At 37.9% G+C, this 23034-nt stretch overlaps 1 protein-coding gene across 1 annotated transcript in view; it reads left to right on the forward strand.

Moving 5' to 3' along the window:
- Positions 1–23034, forward strand: part of COL15A1 (collagen type XV alpha 1 chain) — a gene marked incomplete at its 3' end in the record, with an annotated part of 130389 nt that overhangs the window by 27360 nt on the left and 79995 nt on the right. Inside the window, exons 2-5 of the mRNA XM_080364172.1 lie at positions 12510–13057; positions 16377–16451; positions 16865–16960; positions 22241–22367. Coding sequence (XP_080220298.1) covers positions 12510–13057; positions 16377–16451; positions 16865–16960; positions 22241–22367 — 846 coding nt within the window. The remainder of the gene's footprint in view (positions 1–12509; positions 13058–16376; positions 16452–16864; positions 16961–22240; positions 22368–23034) is intronic.

Consider the following 23034-nt stretch of genomic DNA (forward strand, 5'->3'; position numbering starts at 1 on the left):
ATCTTCCACAAAGGCAAAGCTGGATCAAGCAGCATAAGGTCCAACTGTTAGCAAACACTTCGCTAACCACTTCAAAACTAGACTGAAAAGCTCTTGTTCAGAAAGAAAATCTGTGACCACATATTGTTTTAATGTTTATGGGTATTCCAGAGTGGTTGCATAATTTGAATGAATTCATCATGCTTGTGCATTCTGGATCATGTAGTCCTACAAAGAAAAATTTTTTCATTATAAAGTCACGGCAGAATACGTTAAATTAAAACAAACAAAGGGTACACGTCTCCAATGGGACTTCCAAGTGGGAAGTTAATCAGAGCTCTCTTCACCATAAAAAACATTTTCAAATGGAAGGATAAGAAAAAATGGGAATAAGAAATACTGTATAATCTATTCATTGATACTTTTAGATAGATATATAGAGATTATTTTTAATATGTAGTAATATATGGCCTATCTGGATACCTTTTCACCTTTTTTATCTCTCAGGTATTTAATTCCCTCTCCTGCAAAATGTTGTGCCTGAATACTTTCTGTTCCCTTTGTTTTTTTCAACACACGTGGACAACTGTTCTACAATTGTACTGTTACAATCAGTTCTGGATGAAGGTAAAGGGTGAAGGAACTGTAAAGGTAGTCTTGGCTACCTGTCTTTTGGTCATAGAACCACAGAATCACAGAAGCACAGAAGGGCTGAGGTTGGAAGGGGAGTTTGAAGCTCATCTGGTCCAGCCAGGGCTGCCTACAGCTTGTTGCCCAGGATCACATCCAGATAATTATTTAAATATCTCCAGGGATGGAGACTCCACAAACTCCCTGAGTAACCTGTGCCAGTGCTTGGTCACTCTCATGGTGAAAAAGTGTTTCCTGATGTTCAGAGGGAGCCTCCTGTGCTTCACTTTGTGCCCACTGCCTCTTTTTCCAGCCACCGGGTGCCACTGAAAAGAGCCTGGTTTCATCATCTTTGCACCCTCCCTTCCCATATTTATATACATTAATAAGAATGTAATAATACGGTCCCTTGATGGACCTTTAAGAAAGTTGCCTCTAATAGCTACAGAAATATGAGCCTTCGAAGGACCCAAGTTCTCTTTTATCCAGCCATGTTTCCTGTCGAAAACGTGTGTGTGTGCATGTGTATAAAAAAAAATATGTGTACATAAAAAAGCTCAGTCTGGTTCCTTGTAACTGTTTCTTCCTCGGCTTACAAGGAAGTCTTTGCCACAATATGAAGTTTTTGCCACTGTGACCAAAGCAATAGACCAGGGTACCACTTTCTCAAAAAGTATTTATGAAGTCAAGGAAAAGGCACAAAAGGAAGGACAAAAACAAAAACATCCACTCCTTTTTAACTACATATACTATGTTGTCGTTCAACTACAACACTACTTCATAAATAGATTGTTATTAACAGACTGCTGCCATGAGGTATATTACTAAGTAGTTATTACTTTTAGCAATTAATAGCAGTTACTATTAACCACCAGAAGTTAGAAAGCAAGAGAGGAGTATAAAGATAGTGGCAGTATTGCCGGTATCTCTTTTGAACACTATTTTTCCTCCAAGTAAGAATGTGTATCTTTCTATTGGGTCCCTTTCAGAATGTCACAAATGTCTCCTCTGGTACTCAAGTCTAGATATCTACTCACTGTTTTTTAAATAAACATCTTTATTTTCTTGCTTATGAGAATTCGCTAGGTCACTTCAGGTCACTGCAGATGTCCACATACCAGATATGAGAGTGCAGCCAAATATATTAACATCTGTGTGGCTTTGGCTATGCAGTCACGTAACAGAACCACAAAATTTCAGTTGCAGAAAGAGACATCCTGTCAGATCCAAGATAAGTATCTTTCCCTGTTGAGTCTGAAGTTCTGCAGTTGCATTCTATAGGTCAATATAATTTTGTGACTATTTTCCTTAATTTAAAACAGCATAAAAACCCCCTATATAGGACTCCACAGGCTATATCAGCTATTTTGTTGGTGCTACTCCAAAGCAAGCGATGCAGCTGTCAGAGAGACCACGGGGAACTGACCTGGCTCACAAAGAAGTTAATCTTCAGGGAAAGTTCCTGGGGAGGCTATGGGGAAATAGATACTTTCTATCTCTGTATTGTAAATTTCAATGTTCTGTCTATACCTACTTCTCTCAGCTGCAATGATTATGCAAAATTGTAATTTACATTTCTATGGAACATATTTAGCATTGAAAGAAGTGGGTGATAATTAAACAAGAAGGAAAGGAAATAACTGATGAACACAGGTTTGGTTTTACGGTCAACCATATGTTTCTACATTTGCGGAGTCTCAGTTTGGGTACTGGGAGTAGATGCTATATCATATAAAATTGTCACAGCTGCACCTAAAGCAGCAGAACTACCATAATTCATGCATTTTGCATACAGAGTAGCATGTAAAAAGAAGATCGAAACTCACGGAGTACCATCAGAAGTTCTAACGTTTGACTTTCAGGGGATGAACCTGAACTTTTTTTGTCAGCGGGACTTTTATGACCTGCTGGATGCCAGTGAAAAATCAGTAAAGGTGCCCACTGTATAACTTAGATGTTTTCTATTGAAATCATGCTTATCTGCTGAGCCATTAACCTTGAAGGAGGACTGACTGAGACAGCTTTGAATTTTTCCACTTGCTTCTCTCTTGTTAATCACATTTTCTGGTACTTGGTCTTTTCTTAAGATAAATTTTTCCAAATGATTTGACAGTGGGGTTTCCAATAAATGGATTTACAAAGACAAACCACTATAGCAAAACTATAACTAGATGCATCAACTTCTAGGTTTCTCTTACAGAAGTCAAGCTGAAAATGTGACCTTAATTTAAGCTATAGTCTCCCTTCACAATCACATGTTGCATGCATGCATGCATGCACACACGAGTGTAAAGAGGGTGATCTATTCAGTTATGGAATACACTTATTTCTCAAATACTTTGGCCAGCAGAACTGTTTATCTCTGTTGATTCCAGAGCAGTCATGCTGATTGGTACATGCTCAGAGAAGTGTGCATGGGTATTGCTATTGAATTACTTTGGTAGTTTGTAAAACAAACAAACAAACCCATATAATTTTAATATTATTTTTGAAGACTGATAAGAGAATGAGAATATCTAGATCCTGTTCACTTTACATTTTTTTGATAGCTGTGCAAATACAAGAAGGGAATGGGACAGAGAGGGGTAGAGGTCTGGAAGCTTACTGTGACATTTTTGTTAACAAGGATGACATCATATTCAGAAGAGACTGAAGACTTTGATGCCTGTTGGTCTTATGCAAACTGATTAATGTTCACAGGTCTGTCAGCAGCTTCTACAGCATATGCCACAGAACAAGAATAAGCTGTTGTATGTTCTCAGGGGATAGGGCTGCAGCACTACCTAGAATACTTTTCGAAAAGCTTAAGGTATGAAAAATGACTGCTGAAGTTGGAGCTCAGTGCATTGGATGGTACATCTCTGTCCAGTGCATTTGGTAAGAAGGTGCTACAGAAAATCAGAACTAAGATGAAGTCCTATTTGACTATATTTGGTATAGTGGAGGAAGAAAGTGATTCCAGATGGTGGAGGAATTAAAAGGAGGTGAGAGCAGACTGCTGGAAGGATCTGGAGAAGTCACTGCTCAGAACTCAGAAATCTTAGTCTTTAGCTTCCATGATGCTATGATTTCTACTACCTGAACACTTCTGCTGAAATACTGACACATCAAGTTGCATGCTTTAGTTCAGACATAATTAAAACTGTATGCAACATAGTTGTTGTATTACTAACACACATCTGTGCCTATCACCAGTGAAACTGGTGAAACCAGTGTCTTACAATACAAATGAGGGTTCAGACAGAGAAAATAAAGTGCAAAACCAGTAATAAAATCCAAAAAATGCCAACAACCCTCTGCCTTGTTGCATTTATTCAGGTGGGTTTAATTTCTGAATATTCAGTTCAAATGAGCATTAACAAAAGATGCAATGAATTCTAATGATTTTACTTTTTCTTTTCATCACAATGATAATAGCCTTGAGAAAGTGACCTTAAAATTCAAGCTAAGAGTACAACATCTGTCAACTAACGTTTTAAAAGCAGAAAGCCAGCATGCCAACACACTTTAAACAGATTTATAAATTTTGGATATAGATGCAAATCAACTATATTCTTCATGTTTGGGATAGAATGCAATTGAGACTTATCTGGAAAATACTTTCAACTGTATATTAAATGTAAAGACTTTAGAATAACCACTGTATGCTACTTTTATCTTTTTGTCTTTTTTTTCAGCTCTTGCATTAAATATTTGCATTAAGCATTTGAGTGAACTAAAAATGTAATATTCACCAAAAACAAGACTACTGCTATTCTTTATATGCTGTGGAGGAGATTAAGTTATTTTCAGCCATGCACAGATAAAACATAATATATTCTTTGTTTGAGGAGAAAAAAAAAAAAAAAAGAAAAGAAAAGAAAAAAGTTTTTCTGCCTTTGGTCATACAACTTTAAATCCTGAATAAAATTGAACAGCTGTTGAACACACTTATTTCTGTCCCAGCTTTCTTAGCCTTTTATATTTTGATGCGAAAGCCATGGCAGGTGAAGTTGGTCACCATTTAGAAAATTAATGTTGTTACAAAAAGAACAAAAATGTGATGCAGTCAACAAGATGCCTCGAGCTTTTTGACAGAAGAGTATCTAAAACAGCTTTTGGCAGATCTGGTCCTACTGTTTGCTGGCTGGATACAGCAGAGTGCAAATTGTCCTTGCCTATACTGTTTCTGACTGTGTGAGCTTTGTCTGGCCCTAGGCTGCCACTAACAGCGTGCTGTGGGACGTGAGAATTTATACTGATGAGTCACTTCAAAACAAGAAGGTCTTTCACTTAGGACTTGAGACAGGATTCTAACTTACAACTTTTTTAACCAGCAATGAAATGTTTAAGATATTTTGTTTAATCCATTCAGTGCATTCACTGGGGAAATGACAAAAACATGAGCATAATAAAAGAGTATGTGACCTACAATAAGATAGAAAATTAGTGAAATATAGCTCTTGAGAAATGAAATTCTTGGGAAAAGGAAGATGGAACAAGTAGGATCAAGTTGTCTGGATTTTTTTTTTCCTACGTTTTTACTAGTGCTTTATGCTATAAAAGCATTTAGCTGTAATAAATATTAATGTCCAATACAATACATATTTTTAGATTTTATTGTTCCCATATGATCTACCTCACAATCATTTTTCAACTTCACTGAAACTCAGCCCTTTATAATATCAAATCTGTTAGCTACTAAATCTAATAATGTAGAGAATACATGAGAATATACTTAGAAAGGTAAAAAACAATAATAAATGTTGGGTACATAAACTAAAGCACATTTATAAAAGGGATGCTTTTAGAAGACAACAAAAGTCTTCCTAAGAACCTGAAAGTAAAACTTCAGTAATGAAGTATGAACTTCTGTTACTTAACATAAAACAATGGATAGCTTAGTCATCTGTGGGAGGAATGCAGTCCACCAGATTTCAAAGTGCTGTGTTAAGTGCTAAGGATGTATAAAAAAAGCCCTTTAGTTTTCATATCTTAATAGGTCCGTAGCCCTTAATTTCAACAAACAAACCGAATTAACAAAAGAAGCCACACACACACACAAAACCCCAAGACCAAATTAAACAAAACCCAAACAAATAAAAACAACAAAACAAAGCAAACAAATCAAACCACCACAACCTCCAGTTATTGCAATATTTTTATTTTACTATTCTGATCTAAACCAACCTGGAATTAAGCGGTTTTTCACTCTCAGATTAGTGGAAGGTCTCATAAAGCTTTGCCTAAAGCTTTGATAGTGTCCTATAGATGTATCAGTCTTCATCACACAGAGACCACGTCAGTCTGTAGAAGCTACACAAGTGTATCAGCTATTTCTTTCTCTCATGTCACACTCAAAGACTCCCTGCAGACAGCCTTTCCAGCTAATTTGGGATAATGCTTTGAGTGTTCTTGTGTAAGCTTGAGGCTCTGCTTGCAAGATCAAACTGCACACAGCACACAAATTTGGCCTGAAGTCAAGCCTCACTAGACATACAGACTCTGTCTCCTAGCTATGTGATGGAACAGATGTCGTGAAAGTGGTATGAGCAGGGAGCAAGACATCTCTCTTCTTAGGGCAGCACTGACTACACAAATGACAGTCTGCAGCAGGATTTTCTGACAGGAGGGAGAATCCTGGCTCATTCTAAGTGTCACAGGAAAAGAGGAAAGGCATGCTAAATTACTTGTGGGAAATATAGGGAGATGGTAGTGTATCAGGTCATTTGATTGAGCTAAGAGATATGATGTGGCAGGTGTGAGGAGGGAAGGAGCATTTCTGGGTGAAGCTTTCTAATTTTCACTGAGTACTGTAATCCACAATTCCCATCTGCTCATATCCTTCACACATCCCTGGTCAAAGGACAGAAACTTGCAGTGGAGATGTGGGATAGCAAAGAAAGTAGGAGCAACTGCAGGAGCTTCTGCTTAAGTGCTCTCTATCCTGGTTTCCCATTAAGTTTCTTTATATGGGATGAGAATTTATATCCAGGTCAGTGTGCCAGACTATGCCAGCATCTCCAAATAGGTGTCTGTTTTCCCACATTTGGGCAGAGACTCTCTGCTGGCATGTACAACTGTTAAATCTAAGAAAGTGTCAGATGTCTCTCCCAGTACTTTAAAAAAGAACTGACTTTATCATCTTAGAAACAGATTACCTTGGCAAGGAAGTGTTGATCATGGCCTAGCAAGAATTTTTTTCTTTAAAAATCAAGATTTAAAAAAAAAAAAAAAAAAAGAGGGAAAGAGAAAACAAGACCAGCAATGAATTTTTTTTCCTCATGAAAATATACAGCACACTTAGTTTGATGTATTTTGTCTGATTTCCAAGGTCATTGTGAAACAAAAAGAGAAGGGTGATAATTCACATCTGTTTTGTTATGACTGTAATGGAAATTAAAACATATGCTAATTTAGATGTTGTAAAAGAGTACACACACCAGACAATGACAATGGTGATTCATAAGCAATGTTCTTTCCTAAATCAAAGCTCCAATATGATTTATGAAGGGCTGTGTTGCTTGTCTAGCGGTGAAATGCAAAAGCTCCTGCTCTCCTGCAACCATTAAAGGCTGCTTGCCTGTCTAGCTGGCAATGATATTGCCTGTATCATAACTTACATATTTACACCACACACAAAATTTCATTTCATAAAGCCAGTGTCCAGCCTTGTCACAGATGTGTACAATTGGACAGATGTAATACTTAAACTTGGGGTTTCTGAAAGCTATCATAGAATACTATTTTTATGCCATTGCCTTCAAAGAATATGAAAAGGAGCTGCCAGCAAGGCTGGTGCAGCAGTGAATAGCAGTGACATGAGGTTTTCCTTCACAGAATGAAAAGCCAACTGCCGTTAGCGAATGAGCTTTTATAAGCATGGAACAGGATTATTGACAGCAGCTCTGATAAAAGTGTTTGAAGCAGAACAGGGGGAAACAGTAGGTGAACTAAGTCATAAATTAAAAAGAAAGGGAAAATAATAATTTCATTCACAAGCCAGCACTCACCCGAATCCCATTCCCAGATCTCTGGAGCCATCCAGGCCATTCCTTGACTGAGTTGAAAACAGCTGCCATGATTTTAGCTACAGGGTGGTTGGCTCCTTACATTCAGCAAATAGCATCTGTTTGAGCATGTTATTCTGGCTCTTTTATGTACTTGTTAAGGTTCATTAACCTGCAAGAGAATTTGGCTAAATGTGGCAGCTGATGTACCTGAATAACTGTGTTAAAAGTCATTTCTAGCTAAAAACATGATGGATGAAATAAATGTGAAAATCCTTAAAATAACAGATGAACAAATACTACTGCTAAAAATTAAGTGGTTGGGGCCAAATATGGCAGTCCTTTATGTGCAGCTTCAGTCTTTGCATTCATGTCGATGCAACAGTCCAGCTCAAGCATCTTCTTACAGCATGGAAGAGAACAACAGCGCGTTCATTTTGCGGTAGTGCAACACCAATTGGTCTCACCATACAGTTCTAATAATTTGCTTTTGCTTAAAGGACTTGATGTCAATATTTATTTTCTTTTTTTTTCAGACTTGGACCTTTGGAACTGTATGTTTCAAAATGGTGCTAAAATGGGTAATTCTCTCTATGTCAGGGATGACAGCCTTGCCTTTGAATGCTGCTTCTGATATATTTTCTGGTGGTAGAAGTGAGGATAAAAGTACACTGACAGTGTTCTTATCAGTCACCATGTAGTCTTTGACTTTGTTGAAGCAGGGTTCCTAAAGCCTATATGCTAGTATACTTTACCACTTTAGAAGTTAAGTTGCATGGAAGGCAGTGCATTAGATAGAAACAGAGACTGGTTTATATGAGCTCTGTTAGACAACAAGAAATAAAAATAATCTCAGGTTTATAATTAGTATTTGTAAGAAACGTCCAGATTCTAGTAATATTTTCATATAAACCTTTAAGTTCCTTATAGCATTAAAAAAAAAGGTAGAGGGAGGGCAAGCAAATTCACTTTTGGTAATGGATTTGCATACACTTAGAACAAAGCATATATCACTTCACCTGCACTTGTTAAAAATGAGTAAACAAGTACATAGATCCAGAGATAAAGACATTGTTAGCCTAATGCAAACCCTGCGATGCTCACTAAAGGAGTCTCTCCACTAATTTCAGTGGAATGACGTTGATCTGATGAGGCCTAATCATTCAATGGTTTTGGATCAGGCCCAGCACTAGGACTACCTTGCTCCACATGGGAAGGCATGAGGAGGAAGCAGCAGTATGAGGTCATGTGCATGTGCAGTCCAGAGAGCAGTCCTTTGGGTCCCCAAAACTGAAGATCCAACCAGGGTCTGTGCCCCAGTTAGACTGACCAGGGATTTTTTTCTGTGTCTGTGTTCCTTCAACGATTCAGAGATCTTTTCCACTGCTCTCAATTATGCAGTACAGATACAGCCTGACCTTTGGATATGTCCTTCACCTGCATCTAGTCGAACACAGGTCCATTTCCTTTAAAGGTAAGAGATAAATCTGCCTATCTAGATTATGAGAGAGTGACATGCCTCCAGAAGCTGTTTGGTTGGAGCAAATTGCCCTTTGGTGTCACTTGTTACTTTTTACACTCTTTCTGTAAAGACAACTAATGCATCTGAAAGAAGGTTCCTAATCTTAAAGTTACAGATGGGTTTAATAAGCCAAATGATGTGAATCTGGGCCTTTTTCTGCCTCTGCGTCCATTCCTATTTGTAAGATATAAATACTAGTTTTCTGCTTTAACAATTAAAGCAAATGTAATAAGACCTCCAAGCAGGAAGGTTTTTTTCGTTCCTCTGTACTTTACCCCTTGTGAGCAGTGGAAAAGTATTTTGGATCCCACAGGTCTGTGATTCCATCCTGCTCAGTTCATGTGGCGTGAAGGTGAGGTATGTTTCTCTTGGGCTACACATAACTGACAATGATCTGGAGAAGGTCAGATGAGTACCAAGGCTTAAGTCACAATATCTGTCACTTCGCAGCTACAGTTCCAAAAGGGCTCCCATGAATGCCATTTCTATACCAGTAACTCCATTTTTAGGAACTTCTCCAACTTCTGCCCTTATACTATCAATATCATGTTTCTTTTTTGGTCTCCTTTTCTGTCTAATGCGTAAACCTTTCTCCTCTTACCTGTTTCCAAAAAAGCTTTGCTTTTTTGTTTGTTTGTTTGTTTTTTATTTTTTCACTCAATTTTGAGCTTCACGGTCTTCCACTGTTACTGATTGCTGTGCTAAACACACAATCGGTATCTTCCAATGCCAAAATGGTGGGTTTTTAATTTTTACATTTTCAGTAGTGAAGCATTGTGGTAATCACATGCAAAAAAATACAATTAAAAGAAGCAAAAAACTCCACTATTGTCATCTGCAGTTTTGAAATCATCCATATATTGATTTACAGGATGATTTTTACAACACGCCAATACTTCTTAACTGGTCTCTGAAGCTACTCAGTGGTAATCTCCAGCTATCAGGAAATTCTATAACAATTCCAACTATAAAATACAGTAACATGTGGTAGCAAATGCAAAGTATATCACAGCTCATAATCCAGAATTAATAAAATACCATACAAATTTATGGTATCCTACTACTTACTTTTTCTGAGATAAAATATAATTAAAATTAAAGCTGCTTCTGTACCACACCTTCCAGTGCCCCAGGTGTAGGAAACATGGACATAAATGGGATGGATTCTGGACACTCCCCAATATCCAGTGGCTTAGTAGCAATACATGTTTGAAACAAAATTATACTGATGCCACATAGTGTTCTGCTAGCTGAAATGTACTTAAAATAGCACAGTCTTTACCTATTGTTTTAAGAGAATAAGAGGGCATTTTTGTGTTAACATAACTGCAGCAGTGGGACATGAATTTAGCTGAGATAACTGAATGGGAACAAAACTTGCGGCTGTAAGTCCATATTCTGCTCTTAACTGTAACTGTAGGTCCTAATAAAACCATTAAGAGTTGGGGATGAGCTGTAAGTATAGAATTTGACAAGAAGCTTCTTGGTTTGCTTTTCTGTATTGGATACGTACAAGCTTCCATCCCAGTCTCACTGAAGTTTAGATAGTTTCTGAGCCTTTTTTTATTTAAATGAAAATCCAGATTCTTCTTTACTGTCATGTGCTGCCATCTTTTGCAAATATGATTCGTTTTTTTCAGAGCTTACGCTAAAAAAGTGGTTTTGCCTCTGTATGTTACTGTTTGGTAAGTGACTAAGAAACTGCAGCTGCACATACTGTGTGGGGAGAATTAGAAGGGATTTTTTTTGCATTTACCAAATCTTCCTTTGAGAAAGAGAGGTGGGAAACTACAGTTCAATTCATTAGATTTGCTTTTGGGATGCATCCTTCTATCCAAGTTGGATAAGCTGATTCCTGGCCACTGTAGATGTTCTCCATCTGCTTTGTAGGTCACTTTTCATGTGTTCTTTTGAAGTAGGTTTGGTATCTGCATGCAGATTGTATATTCTCCTTCAAGCTTACTATTTTCTTTACCTTTTACTCTTGAGTAATGGCTTATGCATTTTCTTTGTAACTGAGGTTCGCTTGTGTGTGTATATGTGTGAATATAAAACATGACTCAACATTAAATGCTCAGTCAAAAAATTATTAACTTTGATTAGGAAGACACAAAATCTATCAGGAAAAGCATTTTAAAGTGCCAAAGGGAAATAGATTCTGAATAAGGAGCTAGTTTTTCTGTTTCTAAACATAACTTCTATACTTTCTAAAAATATGTAAGGAAAATAGTTTCTATATGGAACACATCAGACTTTTTCCAGTCAATGAGTTACCTTAGCAACTAAGTGCCAAAGCTAAAATACAGAAAAGGTTATCAATAAGAATTTATTTAAATTGTAACATCTTTGGCTCAGGGACAACATTTTACCAAATTTTGCAAAGTCACTAGGACAATAGAAACTACTTTCCCGGGCAACGCATAGCCCAGCATGGTACTGCCTATGAATAATGAATAACAAAGGTATATTTCAGCTGAAAAACATGTCTCTAGCTCTTCATCAGAGTCAGATTCCCAGGTTTCAGAGCAAAGCACAAGATTCATTTATCTTGCCTGATTTAATCTAGTATTTTGAGTGAAGTTTTTCAGTTATTCACTAAATTGGTCTTGTTTTAACCAAAACCAAGACAATGCCTTCCCAAAACTCTAGTTAAAGTTAGGTGTAGGTACTTAGCTGTTGTCATTGCTCCTCCATTGTGGGGAAGGAGTTGTCTCTCTGGGCATGTTTGGCAGAGATACTTAAATCTGTGTGTTTGCCAAGGCAAAGATACTCTTGTTTCAAAACTGAATTTTGATTGCTGAATAGTATTTGTTATGTACACAGTGCAACTAAGGAGATGAGTCTGAGAACAGAGGCATAAATAAAATCTAACATCTGTTGTAGAAGCAGGTAACTGCAAGAGCTAAAGTAAATCCACGGTAACTTTTATCCTATGTTTGTGAAACTGTGTCATGTTGTTTGTAGAGAACTTTTGCTGTCTTCTTAATTTGTGAGAATAAAGGATCTCTGGTTTTTTGAGAAAACAAAATATTGCTCAGTCTTCACTGAATCAATTCTGAGAGCACATTCAGCACTTTTCTTTGTAGTTCATGGACAGCTAAAGTAAAGTATATGTTGCAGTAACAACTTGCTAGCAGTCAGTTTCACCAAATGTTTACATGCACCTTTCTGTAGTCTGTAACTTCGGTTAGTCAAAGGACAAAGAATGATACTTGTTCTTAGCTAGATGTATTTAAGTACTAAGTGAACCATGGCATAAAGTATTAGAAGTATGTTGCTGGTATTATAACATTACATGACAGCTTTTAAGGATTTTCTTAAGTTATTTAAATTAAATGGGCTGTACATCTCAAGAATAAATAAAATGTTTCTTCTCACACACTTTACAGAACGAGGCTCAAAAGGACATCTTGACCTCATGGAGTTAATAGGAGTTCCTCTTCCACCTTCTGTCTATTTTGTCACCGGCTACGGAGGGTTTCCAGCTTACAGCTTTGGTCCAGATGCTAACATCGGTCGATTGACAAGGGCTATAATACCATTGCCTTTCTATAGGAATTTCACTATTGTAGTTACAATGAAACCAAACAGTGATCATGGAGGAGTGCTATTTGCGATAACAGATGCCTTACAGAAAACTATTTACCTGGGAATGAGACTTTCACCAGTTGATGGCAGCACCCAGAGAATAATTATGTACTACACAGAGCCCAGTTCCCAGATCTCCCGAGAGGCTGCTTCATTTAAAGTGCCAGTGATGACTAACAGGTGGAACAGGTTTACAGTGACTGTTCAGGGAAACGATGTTGCTTTGTTCATGGACTGTGAAGAATATCAGAGAGTCCAGTTTCAAAGGTCAGGACAAGCCTTGGTATTTGAATCTGGCTCTGGGATATTTGTTGGTAATGCAGGAGCCACAGGATTGGAAAAGTTCACAGTAAGTACTGTCTGATAAATTCCCATGCCTTGGTGTTTTATGCATGTACTCCCTACAGGAGAAAGTCTGCTTACAATAGTTATATCCCAAATGAGGTTACAAATTACATAGCTTCTATTTTCCATACTTGGCTAAGGTTCAGGCAGTGCAGATACCTAAACTCCAACTTAAAATGCAAATGTTCCTAGAACCTCAGAAGTTTCTTAATGATCCAGATATTAAGCTCAATGCTCAGTTTGAATACTAGGGATTTCCAGGTAAATGTATCACCTAACTTTATATGGCCTCTTTACGAAGGACCAATTTCAGAGTATCCATTTGTTTAAGTTCTGAGAATAATACCTGAGTAGAAAATCAGTATTTAAAATTCTTATTAGCTAGATATGGTTACTTCACATTTATCATAAGGAAGAGAATTATTGCATCGAAGATAAAGATAGTTAGAAGATAAAGCTTACAATTTATATATTACTTGAAGCTTATCAGGTGCTTTAGAAAAGCTACTACAAATCTCTCAAGCCTTCTTAGCTTGAGTGCAAGCATTCTTTCTGCTGCATCCCAACTGGCATTCTCAGACACTGAGCTTCCAAATGGAAATATGATAGCTGTCAATATACAGGAGATTGACTCATTGTCAAACTGAAAGGGAAATGTCACAGTTTTTCTGTCTTGTTTTTGTACTTCCCTTGTACTTGTTCAGTATTTAATGGGATTTATGTCTTTGCCCCTAAAGTAGTAAAGGAGCAACACAAAAATGAATGGATCTTTTGCCTTAGAGTAAATATATGTTATTTCCAAAGTTCGGGTGTACTAGCAGGTTGTGAGGTCCATCTGGTAAGAAACAAATGCACTTCTATCTTTATCTGGCTAGTCTAAGCACCTGGAATTACAGGAATATGTTATTTAGCAGCAAATAAGTGGTGGAAAGAGAAAGTAGGAAAACTACCTGCTGGTGCTGCCTTAGCCAGATGGGTTGACTGTAGTACTGGGGATGCCTAGTTAGTGAGTAGGAATGACAAACATTTAAGAAAATGAGACCACTTTGGTACCCAATTGAAAAACACATGTGATGATCAGTTACTGAAATTATCAACAATAAATATGTAAATATAGTGACAGGAATGCATGGTGGTTTACATTGTAAGACATTTCCAGTGAAACAGGCTGTTCCATATGCTCTACTGAGTACATAAATTTCAGCCAATATTCTGATTGCTTCAGTACTATTAATTGTGACATGTACTCTAGGTCTTGTGTCTTCATTTCTTCATGCATCATATGTCATAATTGCTTTTGGGTAGAAAAACTAAATGGCTTATTCCCCCTCAAGCCCTGTTCGTATGACAAGAATTATTCACATCGATTACCCAAAACAGAAACAATTCACAGCAGATTGTGCAAATGATTTTGAATGGATGTCAGTTGCTGGTTTGTTCTGGCTAATGGGAATCCATGTGTCTAAGGCTCTAGCTGCCAAACGCAAAAGGACACAACTATTTTGTGGAAACAAAAGGAAATTCTAGCCCCGGTGCTTATAAAGAAAAGTAGAAACCAACCAACAACCAAATATAGCTTAATCACTGATGATGCCGGATTCTGCAAACCAGCTTTAACAAGAAAGTCAGTAGCAGTCACAAGATTCAGACGGGGACCACAATACTTCATACCTACCATCTCCACCATGCAGACTTAGTCATGAGTTTCTGGTTGGAGTAATGGGCTAGCAGCAACACCTAGGAAACATTAGGGCCTCTCCATTCTACTTCCTTCACCATTCAGTGCCACGGATTAGAACAAGAGCAGAAAAATGTGTTATCCAAACATGATTCCCTCATACTGTGAAAACAAAGCATCCCTTCCAAGAGACCACTTCGGTGTCTGGTTGGACCTCCTTTCATGTTTAATTTTTCAGTGCATTGTTCAGTTAGTTTGACTATTCAATATCTGAGTTGCCCATTATTAAGAGAAATAGGATGGTTCAGTTCACTGAGCTGTTGTCTCAGATTGCCTGCAAACTTGGGAGGTACCAACTGCATGACTTTCATGGTCTTTGAAGATACAGAAACTAGAGGATTGCTAAAAATAGAATCTCAGAATTTTTTTTTCTTCCTGAGATATTCTAGGCACCACCAGAAATATTGCTTCAAAAGTAGTTGCTTGCTTATAATTCCCCCATGCTTCTAGGACAAGGAGAGAGGACCACTTCAGAGAGGAAAGAGTAAGCAGAAAGTCAGACATAGCTATGTTTATAAATGGTAGCTACTCCTCCTCTGGCATTAAGTAACAACAAAGCATACTACTTTTCTCATCTCAACAGTTGTTGCAGTTTTTGCTACTGAGACTCAGGCTTTCTGTACCCCTGAGCGAGCAGATTCACAGTGTGTCTGTGGTGGTACTCAGCAGACAGAGCACAAACGATATCATTGCATGCTGTAAGCATTGCAGCTCCTTGAAAAAAGTCACTGGACTGAGAAAAGTGTTCTGTGTCTGTCTAAAGACTAAATCTGTCAGTTTCTTCAGGCTCTTCTCTACAGAAAATACAAAAGCAGAGAAACAAAATATACAGTCAGCAAAACAAGAAGAGGCAGGTCATGTGTTAGGTAAGATGGCTCTTGATTTATCCTACATGTGCATCATGGCTAACTCTGTGAGACCTCATAATAACAAAAGGTCTCCCACACGTTTCTTATAACACTTTGAGTCTTTTTAATCTAAGAAACAAGACTTAAATGTTTAGAATGAAACTGTTGCTGTTCCCTCAGCATGTCAGACTGATAAATATAATTTGTAACTATGAAAAAATAAACATTTGCAGTCAGAAAATCCATCTCCTTTCTTTCTGCTTTGGAAAGTTTTAAGCTGGTTTCTTCCTGACCCACTTCATCAATTACTGGTATTTGCTTCCCATCCTTTGTCTCCATTTTTAAGGGCTTTCACATGCCATTTTTGGAGCTGCAATGCATTTCTTAACTAGAAAAAACAGACAGTGCTTTACAGACTCTAGGGCATAATCTAGGATTAGATCCTTCAGTTGGGACACTAGCAATACAGCATAGCAGCTGTATTGTCATTTGGACATGGTAGCTGTGTTCTGGCAGCTTCAACATTTTATATATTTTGAAAGGAAAATGTAAGAACATATTTACATTTTTAAACTGGGTTTAACTATAATAAAATTTTATACTTCAGAACATTTTCCAAGCAAATCAGAACAAAGCCTGAGTTTGTTTGTTTGCTTAATTCCCACCTCTCCACCCCTGCTTCACATGTGCTAATTTAGTTATTACTTTCCTTGAACTGTTTTTGTCATTTCATGTAGGGCTCAATTCAACATCTGACAATCAAATCTGACCCAAGGGCTACTGAAGATCATTGTGAAGATGATGATTCTTATGTGAGTATTCTTATAAACACTTTTTTATCTATCGTCAGTGCCTCAGAGATTTCAAAGTCATTTACCATTAGACATTTTTCATAAGACTAAATGTAGCATTTCTTCTTGGGAACATAGTATCATACTTTAAAATATCTATGTGTGGGAAATCTCTTTTTTTGACTACACAGCTTCTAACACTGTAATTTTTCAAAAAGCATAATTTTCTATAACACCTTTGAGAAAATGAACAATAACTTCTATTGTTCTGAAGGATAGTTTTCATGAAATGCTGTAAGTACTGAAATAAGTTAATATCATAATGACACAGACCAATGGGAGGAAAAGAAGAAAAAAAACATTGAAGTAGCCAGTTCCATACTTTTTCCTTCCAGATCTTTATGAACTTGGTATCATGATTGGGTTTTGCACAGGTTTCAGGGGACAACAGTGGCAATGGCAGCATTCAAGACCATGAAGGTATTTCTGAAACACAAGAAGTCCTTGCACCTTCTTATCTTCCCATAAGGGTAAACCCATTTGATTTATTTGTTTTAACCTTTCTGGTTTAATATTACTTTTTAAGACAGCAAGTTCTGAATTTTGTCACTAGTTTTTCATATGTGGCAACTTCCAAAGATACCTGTGAGAGAAACATGCACTCATCCATAGGAATGCCTGCACTGTGTCAGATCAAAAATCTGGTATACTTGACACTAACCAGCAACCAGTACTTGAAGAGTATAATAACTGATCAACAACATAATTACAGTTACTGGGAATAGTCTTTTATTCTGTAACATTTTCCTCCTCAGGAAATACCTGAGCCAGAACTGTATCTGTTTGTATTTAGTGGATGTCAGCTGAGTTTTTTGTCTTTGAACTTCTTGCTTTTTTTTCTTTTTTTTTCTTTTAAAACCTATGGGAATTTTAACATCCTCAGCTTCCTACTGCACAGTTCCTTAACTTATTTAGCTACATGTTTGTGAAAGACTTCCATGTCTTTCTTGCCCTCCTGAATATGTTAACTGTTCATTTAGTGGTTACTTTACTGGAAGACAGAGTAAACTGTTGCTCTTTACTCACCAAAACATTTGTGATTTTAGAGATTTCTATCACATCATGTTCCCCGTTCCTTTTTGTGCCAGGCTGAAATGTTCCACTCCATTCCTCACAATGAAGCTGCCCATGCAGCTTATTCTCATTGATTCCATCAGAGAAAACCAGTAGGTTTGTGACAGAAGACTTTACAGAAACCATGGTCATATTTCCCTGATACAGCATATGCTTCAGCTTTTTCATTGTTGAAACCTTCAGAATTAATGGGTGAATACCATTTGGTTGTGACGATTTATTGCCATTCACTTTGTCAGTATGTTTCCTACCCTTTTCTTACAAAGACTTCAGTTTTAGATATATCCTCTGCTGAGTTTCCCAAGAATTTTGCAGGAATTTCTACTCTTCTGTGGCCAATATGAATGCAGAAAACTTTTTTTTTTCTCCTATGGCTTAACATTGTCTGAGCAGTCTTTTTTCAATTGAGTTGTGTATTGACCTGGCTTCCTCCCCCTGGTGTGTTTGAAAAGAGATTTCATATTAATTTTTTTTGCCTTTTATGTGTAGCTCATTAAACTCTTTTTGACCTGCCTTGTGCATTTCACAGAATCACAGACTAGCTGAGTTTGAAAGGCACTTCTGAAGACTGTCCTGTCCAACTCCTTTTTCAAAGTAGAGTTGAGTACAGCAGGTTGTTCAATGAGCAGTTTGCTGAGTGCCAGTGAGTTTTGGATTTCCCAAGGATGGAGACTCTGTTACCTCTCTGTTCCAGTCTAGTTTTTCTCTGATGCAGAAACAGAATTTCTTGCATTTTAATTTCTGCCCATTGTCTCTTTTTCCGTTCAGTGGCTAGCACTGAGAAGGGTCTGGTTCGTTCTTCTTTACTCCCTCCTGTCAGGATTTCATATGCACTGATTAGATTGCTATGAGCCTTCTCTCCTTGAACCAGTCCTCCCTCTCTTATCTTCCTCTCATAGGTCAAAACCTCTACTTTCTTAATTATCTATATGGCCCTTTGATGGACTTGGTCCAATATGTCCATGTACTGCCAAGAGCAGACCTGGACACAGTACTCAAGATGAGGGTCTCACCATTGCTTAATACAGAAGGATCACCTCAACCTGCTGTTGAAACTCTTCCTTATGCACACCAGGATGCTGCTGGCCTCCTTTGCTTCTTGTATACCCAGCATCCTTTCCTGAAAAGCTGCTTTCCAGCCAGTTGGTCCCCAGCCACTACTGCTGCATGGGATAATTCATCCCCATATGCAGGACTTGCATTTTACTTTGCTGAAGTTCAGGAGATTCTTCTCTGTTTATTTCTGCAGGCTGCTGGGGTTCTTCTGAATGGCAGCAAAATCACCTGGTACCTTGAAGACTCCTCTCAATTTTGCATCACACTACAAGTCTAACCCAAGAAATCTTGTTGTGCTTTTCATTTTTCTCATTTAGATACAACTGCAGCTAATTCAGGAAAGATGTCTAACTTCTGTAGTCTATCCAGAAAAAATTGAATTCTTTTAGCTATTCCTTTAAGTTTCTGATTAACAATCTTCACAATTACAACACTGTTTAAAGTTACGTAGAGAAATAGTAGAAGTTTTGGCTTTTATTTGTTCTGCAAGGTGTCATGGTTTTACCCTAGCCAGCAACCAAGCATGCTGCAGCTTCTCGTTTGCTCCCCTCTGGTGGGATGGAGGAGCAAATCAGAAGGGTGAAGTGAGAAAACAATTTAATAGGTTATGGAATAGGCAAAGCAAAATACTTCCCATGAGCAGAGCAGGCAGGTGTTCAGCCATCTCCAGGAAAGCTGGGCTCCACCACACATAATAGTTACTTGGGAAAGACAAACACCATCACTCAGAATGTCCCACCTTCCTTCTTATTTCTCTATCTTGATATGCTGAGCATGACATCATATGGTGTGGAATATCCCTTCGGTCAACTGCGGTCAGCTGTCCCGTCTGTGTCCTCTCTCAACTTCTTGTGCAACCCCAGCCTTCTTGCTGGTGGGGTGGTGTGAGGAGCAGAAAAGGCCTTGACACTGTCTAAGCACTGCTCAGCAATAGCTAAAACATCCCTGTATTATCAACACTGTTCTCAGCACAAATCTCCAACATAGCCTTGTACTAGCCACTATGAAGAAAATTAAACTTATCTCAGCTACAAACAGCACACAAGAATATTGTTTCTCAGCATAATCTCAGCATATCTCGTAAGTCTGAAAGGCCAGTAAATGACTATTTTCTTCAAAATGCAAGAACTTCATGTGAAAGGATTTCATTGGATCACACACATATTTTTTCTAAAATGATTGGAGACTTCAAAAGGCCATATCAGCATGACAATAAATATGTAGTTTCCTTTAGCAAAATGTTTAATGCTATTGCCAAATTAGAAATGTCTAAATGACTCAACAGGATTTGCACGCCTTCAAGACTGACTGCCTATGGAGTTTTAATGGGTTTATTCTTGAGAAGTACTAAACAAGACAGGGAAACAAATGGCATTTTGACAATCAGTACAGTCACTGACATATGTTTCTGAGAAAGGTTTTATTTATAGTATCTTCTACTCTGAAAAATAGCTGAAAAAACTCTCTAAATCAGTGCTTTGAAGTAAATTGCTATGATGAGCTAGAATGAAACAAGTCAAAGGTTATAATTGAAAATGAAATCTGTGAATAAAGGTACTTAGCAATGTGGATGGTGCATATTCTAACTTGTATTTTTTTTTGCCTGAGTTGTTCAGTACTGTTCAATAGGAATGGTTAGCATTCTTTGGACTATTTCAGAATATTTCCATCTAATGGGTCTTTTGAATCAACAAAAAGGTCCTCAGAGACTCAGCAAAAAATGTGCACTTAACATTTGTAGAAGAGGTGACTCTTCATGAAGAATTTTCCTATGGATTCCGTGCTAATTGATTATTCAGCCAAAAACTGTCCTTGTCATGTCTTATCTGTAGGGATCTTCATAAAAATATACCCTGAACTACTCTGTACGTCAGAAAGGCACTGTCAAAAAGGAAAAGTAGGGAACAAGAATTTTCATTGTTGGTTCACAAATGTTCAAGGTATTTCATGTGTGTTGCAGTGCTGGGTTTGTGTGATTTTTTTTTTCCAGGAACAGTACCATCCATTTTGTTTCATTAACCTTACACCTTTATGAACTAACAATAATTAAAATACAATCAAACATCATTGAATATTTTGGATTGGAAGGAAGGTCATCTAGTTCAAGCTTCTGCTCAAAATAGGGTCATCATTCAAGTCAGATCACACATTTCAGAGCTTTTTCCAATCTGGTCTTTGAAATATCTGAGGATGTAGATTACAAGAACCTCACTGTACAGCCTGTTTCAATGCAGCTCTATCTTAATTGGTGAAAATGTTTCTCCTTATATCCAGTCAGAACATCTCTTTTTTTCAACTTAATGCCCATTGTCACTTGTCCTACTGACAAGCAACACTACGAAGTTTGATGAACCCTGTGTAGGTATTGGTAGGTTGCCACTAGGTCTTCCATAAGCTTTCTCTTACTCAGGGCTGAAGAAGACTAGTTCCTTCATCCTTTCTTCACAGGACAAGTGCTCCAGCACTTGTCTGCCTTGTAAGCTATTTACTAAGCTCATTCTAATTTATTGATATCTGTCTAATAAGTGAGGAATAAATGGGGATAATCACTTCCCTAGACCTCTGTAGTCCAAATTCCTGTTAACACAGCTTTTTTTGATGCCAGGGCATGCTGCTGCTTCATATTCAGCTTGATGTCCACCAAGATCCCCAGGTCATTTTCTGCAAAGCTGCTTGCCAGTTTGTCTGTCCCCAGCCTGTGTCATTGCAAGGGGTTCTTCCTTCCCAGGTGCAGGACTTTGTGTTTGTTCTAGCTGAGTTTCATGAGGTTCATGCTGGCGTATTCATAAGGATACAAAAACAGTGGGATAAAAATAATGCCAATGATGTTACCTCTCTTCCTTTTTCTGACAACTCAGGAACTCTTTCAGCAAGCCCTATTTTCCCATTTTGCCCATTAAGTTTTCTCCAGGTTACCACAGAAACTTAATAATTTTTAAATTTTATTTAATTTGCGAATGCAGGTTTGCATGAATTAATCTTCTCCCTACACTGAGGCAGAACTTCTCTGGGTCTCTAATTCCAGTAGAGAGTAGACTTTTTACATTCCCGCATGCAGCTGATAACAGGTTATCGACATCACTAAGTTCTTGCCCACCCACAGCTAGCATGGGGAAGGGTGGATACCAACCAGCTCTAGGCTGTTAGACCTGCAATAACTTGACGTTCCTTGCATTTTTCTCTCTCTCTATGGGTTTGTCAAGTGTACATCACTTGTTTTTTTAGAGGAATGAAGTTCAAGGGTATTGTGCTAATATTTCTCAAGAGCTTGACCAAATTAGTATGACATCTGCTGATAAGCAGAAACTAGATGTGTACTGTAAAGAGGAAAAATGAAATAGAAAGTGAAATAAATTTGAAAGAAGGTATATATATTGGCCATTAATAAATTTTGGGTTTTATGATAGCAATGACAGTTAATGTTTCTAAGGGCAGCATAAGGATAAGGACAAATACTGGCAAAATAGTAGGTGGGAATGTTCTGGATATCTGTTTTGCTTCATAAATGTGGTAGTTCTGATTACTATTATTTGAGGAAGCTAATCCACTGATTCTTGCTTTAAAATATGTGATAAGTGTTTTCTCTAAAAAGTTCTTTGGGATTTGATGGGATTTTTTAGCCTGAAGATACATTGGCTGAGCCTGTGGAAGGCCCCGCAGCTGTGCTGTCTTATTTGGAAGAAAATGATTCCTCTGGAAATCACAGATCAGAAGAAACCTCTGAAGGAGCTAAACCTAAAGAACAAGGCACTGACTCTCTCTATCTCTTTTTCTTTTTTTTTGGGTGGGGAGGGGAATAATTTACGTTCTCTAGGTCTGAGTCTGTTATTGCCCTGTATATGAAAATCTGCTGTCATATTTTCAGTGCTGCCACTCTGCTAACAGAGGAATTGAGGAAAATGGATTAGAGATATCAGCTGTGGCATACCACATGACTGTCTTTGACTCCAGTTCCTATTGAAGTTCTAGCATGTCCAGCATGGCAACATACAGTAGCAGCATGGCTTCATTCAGGCCATGATAGTCTACTGTTGATTTCCACTCTCCATTAGATTTTCACATTGGCCATATAGGATTATTAAAGGGTGAGCAAGTCTTGCTGATCTCTTCTTGGCTCCCCTATTGACAAATCAATTCACAGATGGGAATCAGAGATTCTCACTTGGTGCAATATTGCTGCCAGTGCACTGTCGTGGTAGCAGTCAGCACCTGCTGTTCTTCAACCCTCAGCAACGCCACAGCAGAAAGGTCCTCCGAGAGACCAGGTAAGGTGAACAGCTGTTTAATTTCCTCTGTGTCCAAGGTAGCTATACCAAAAGCCCACCAGTACTCTTTCAGGTCCTTGAAATACCCTCTACTGAGGCAGTCTATGCCAAGGATGCATGGGCCCTCAGGGCCAGTCACAATGGGGTAC

Source organism: Nesoenas mayeri, assembly GCF_963082525.1.
Source record: "Nesoenas mayeri genome assembly, chromosome: 2".
In the NCBI taxonomy this organism is placed as follows: Eukaryota; Metazoa; Chordata; class Aves; order Columbiformes; family Columbidae; genus Nesoenas; species Nesoenas mayeri.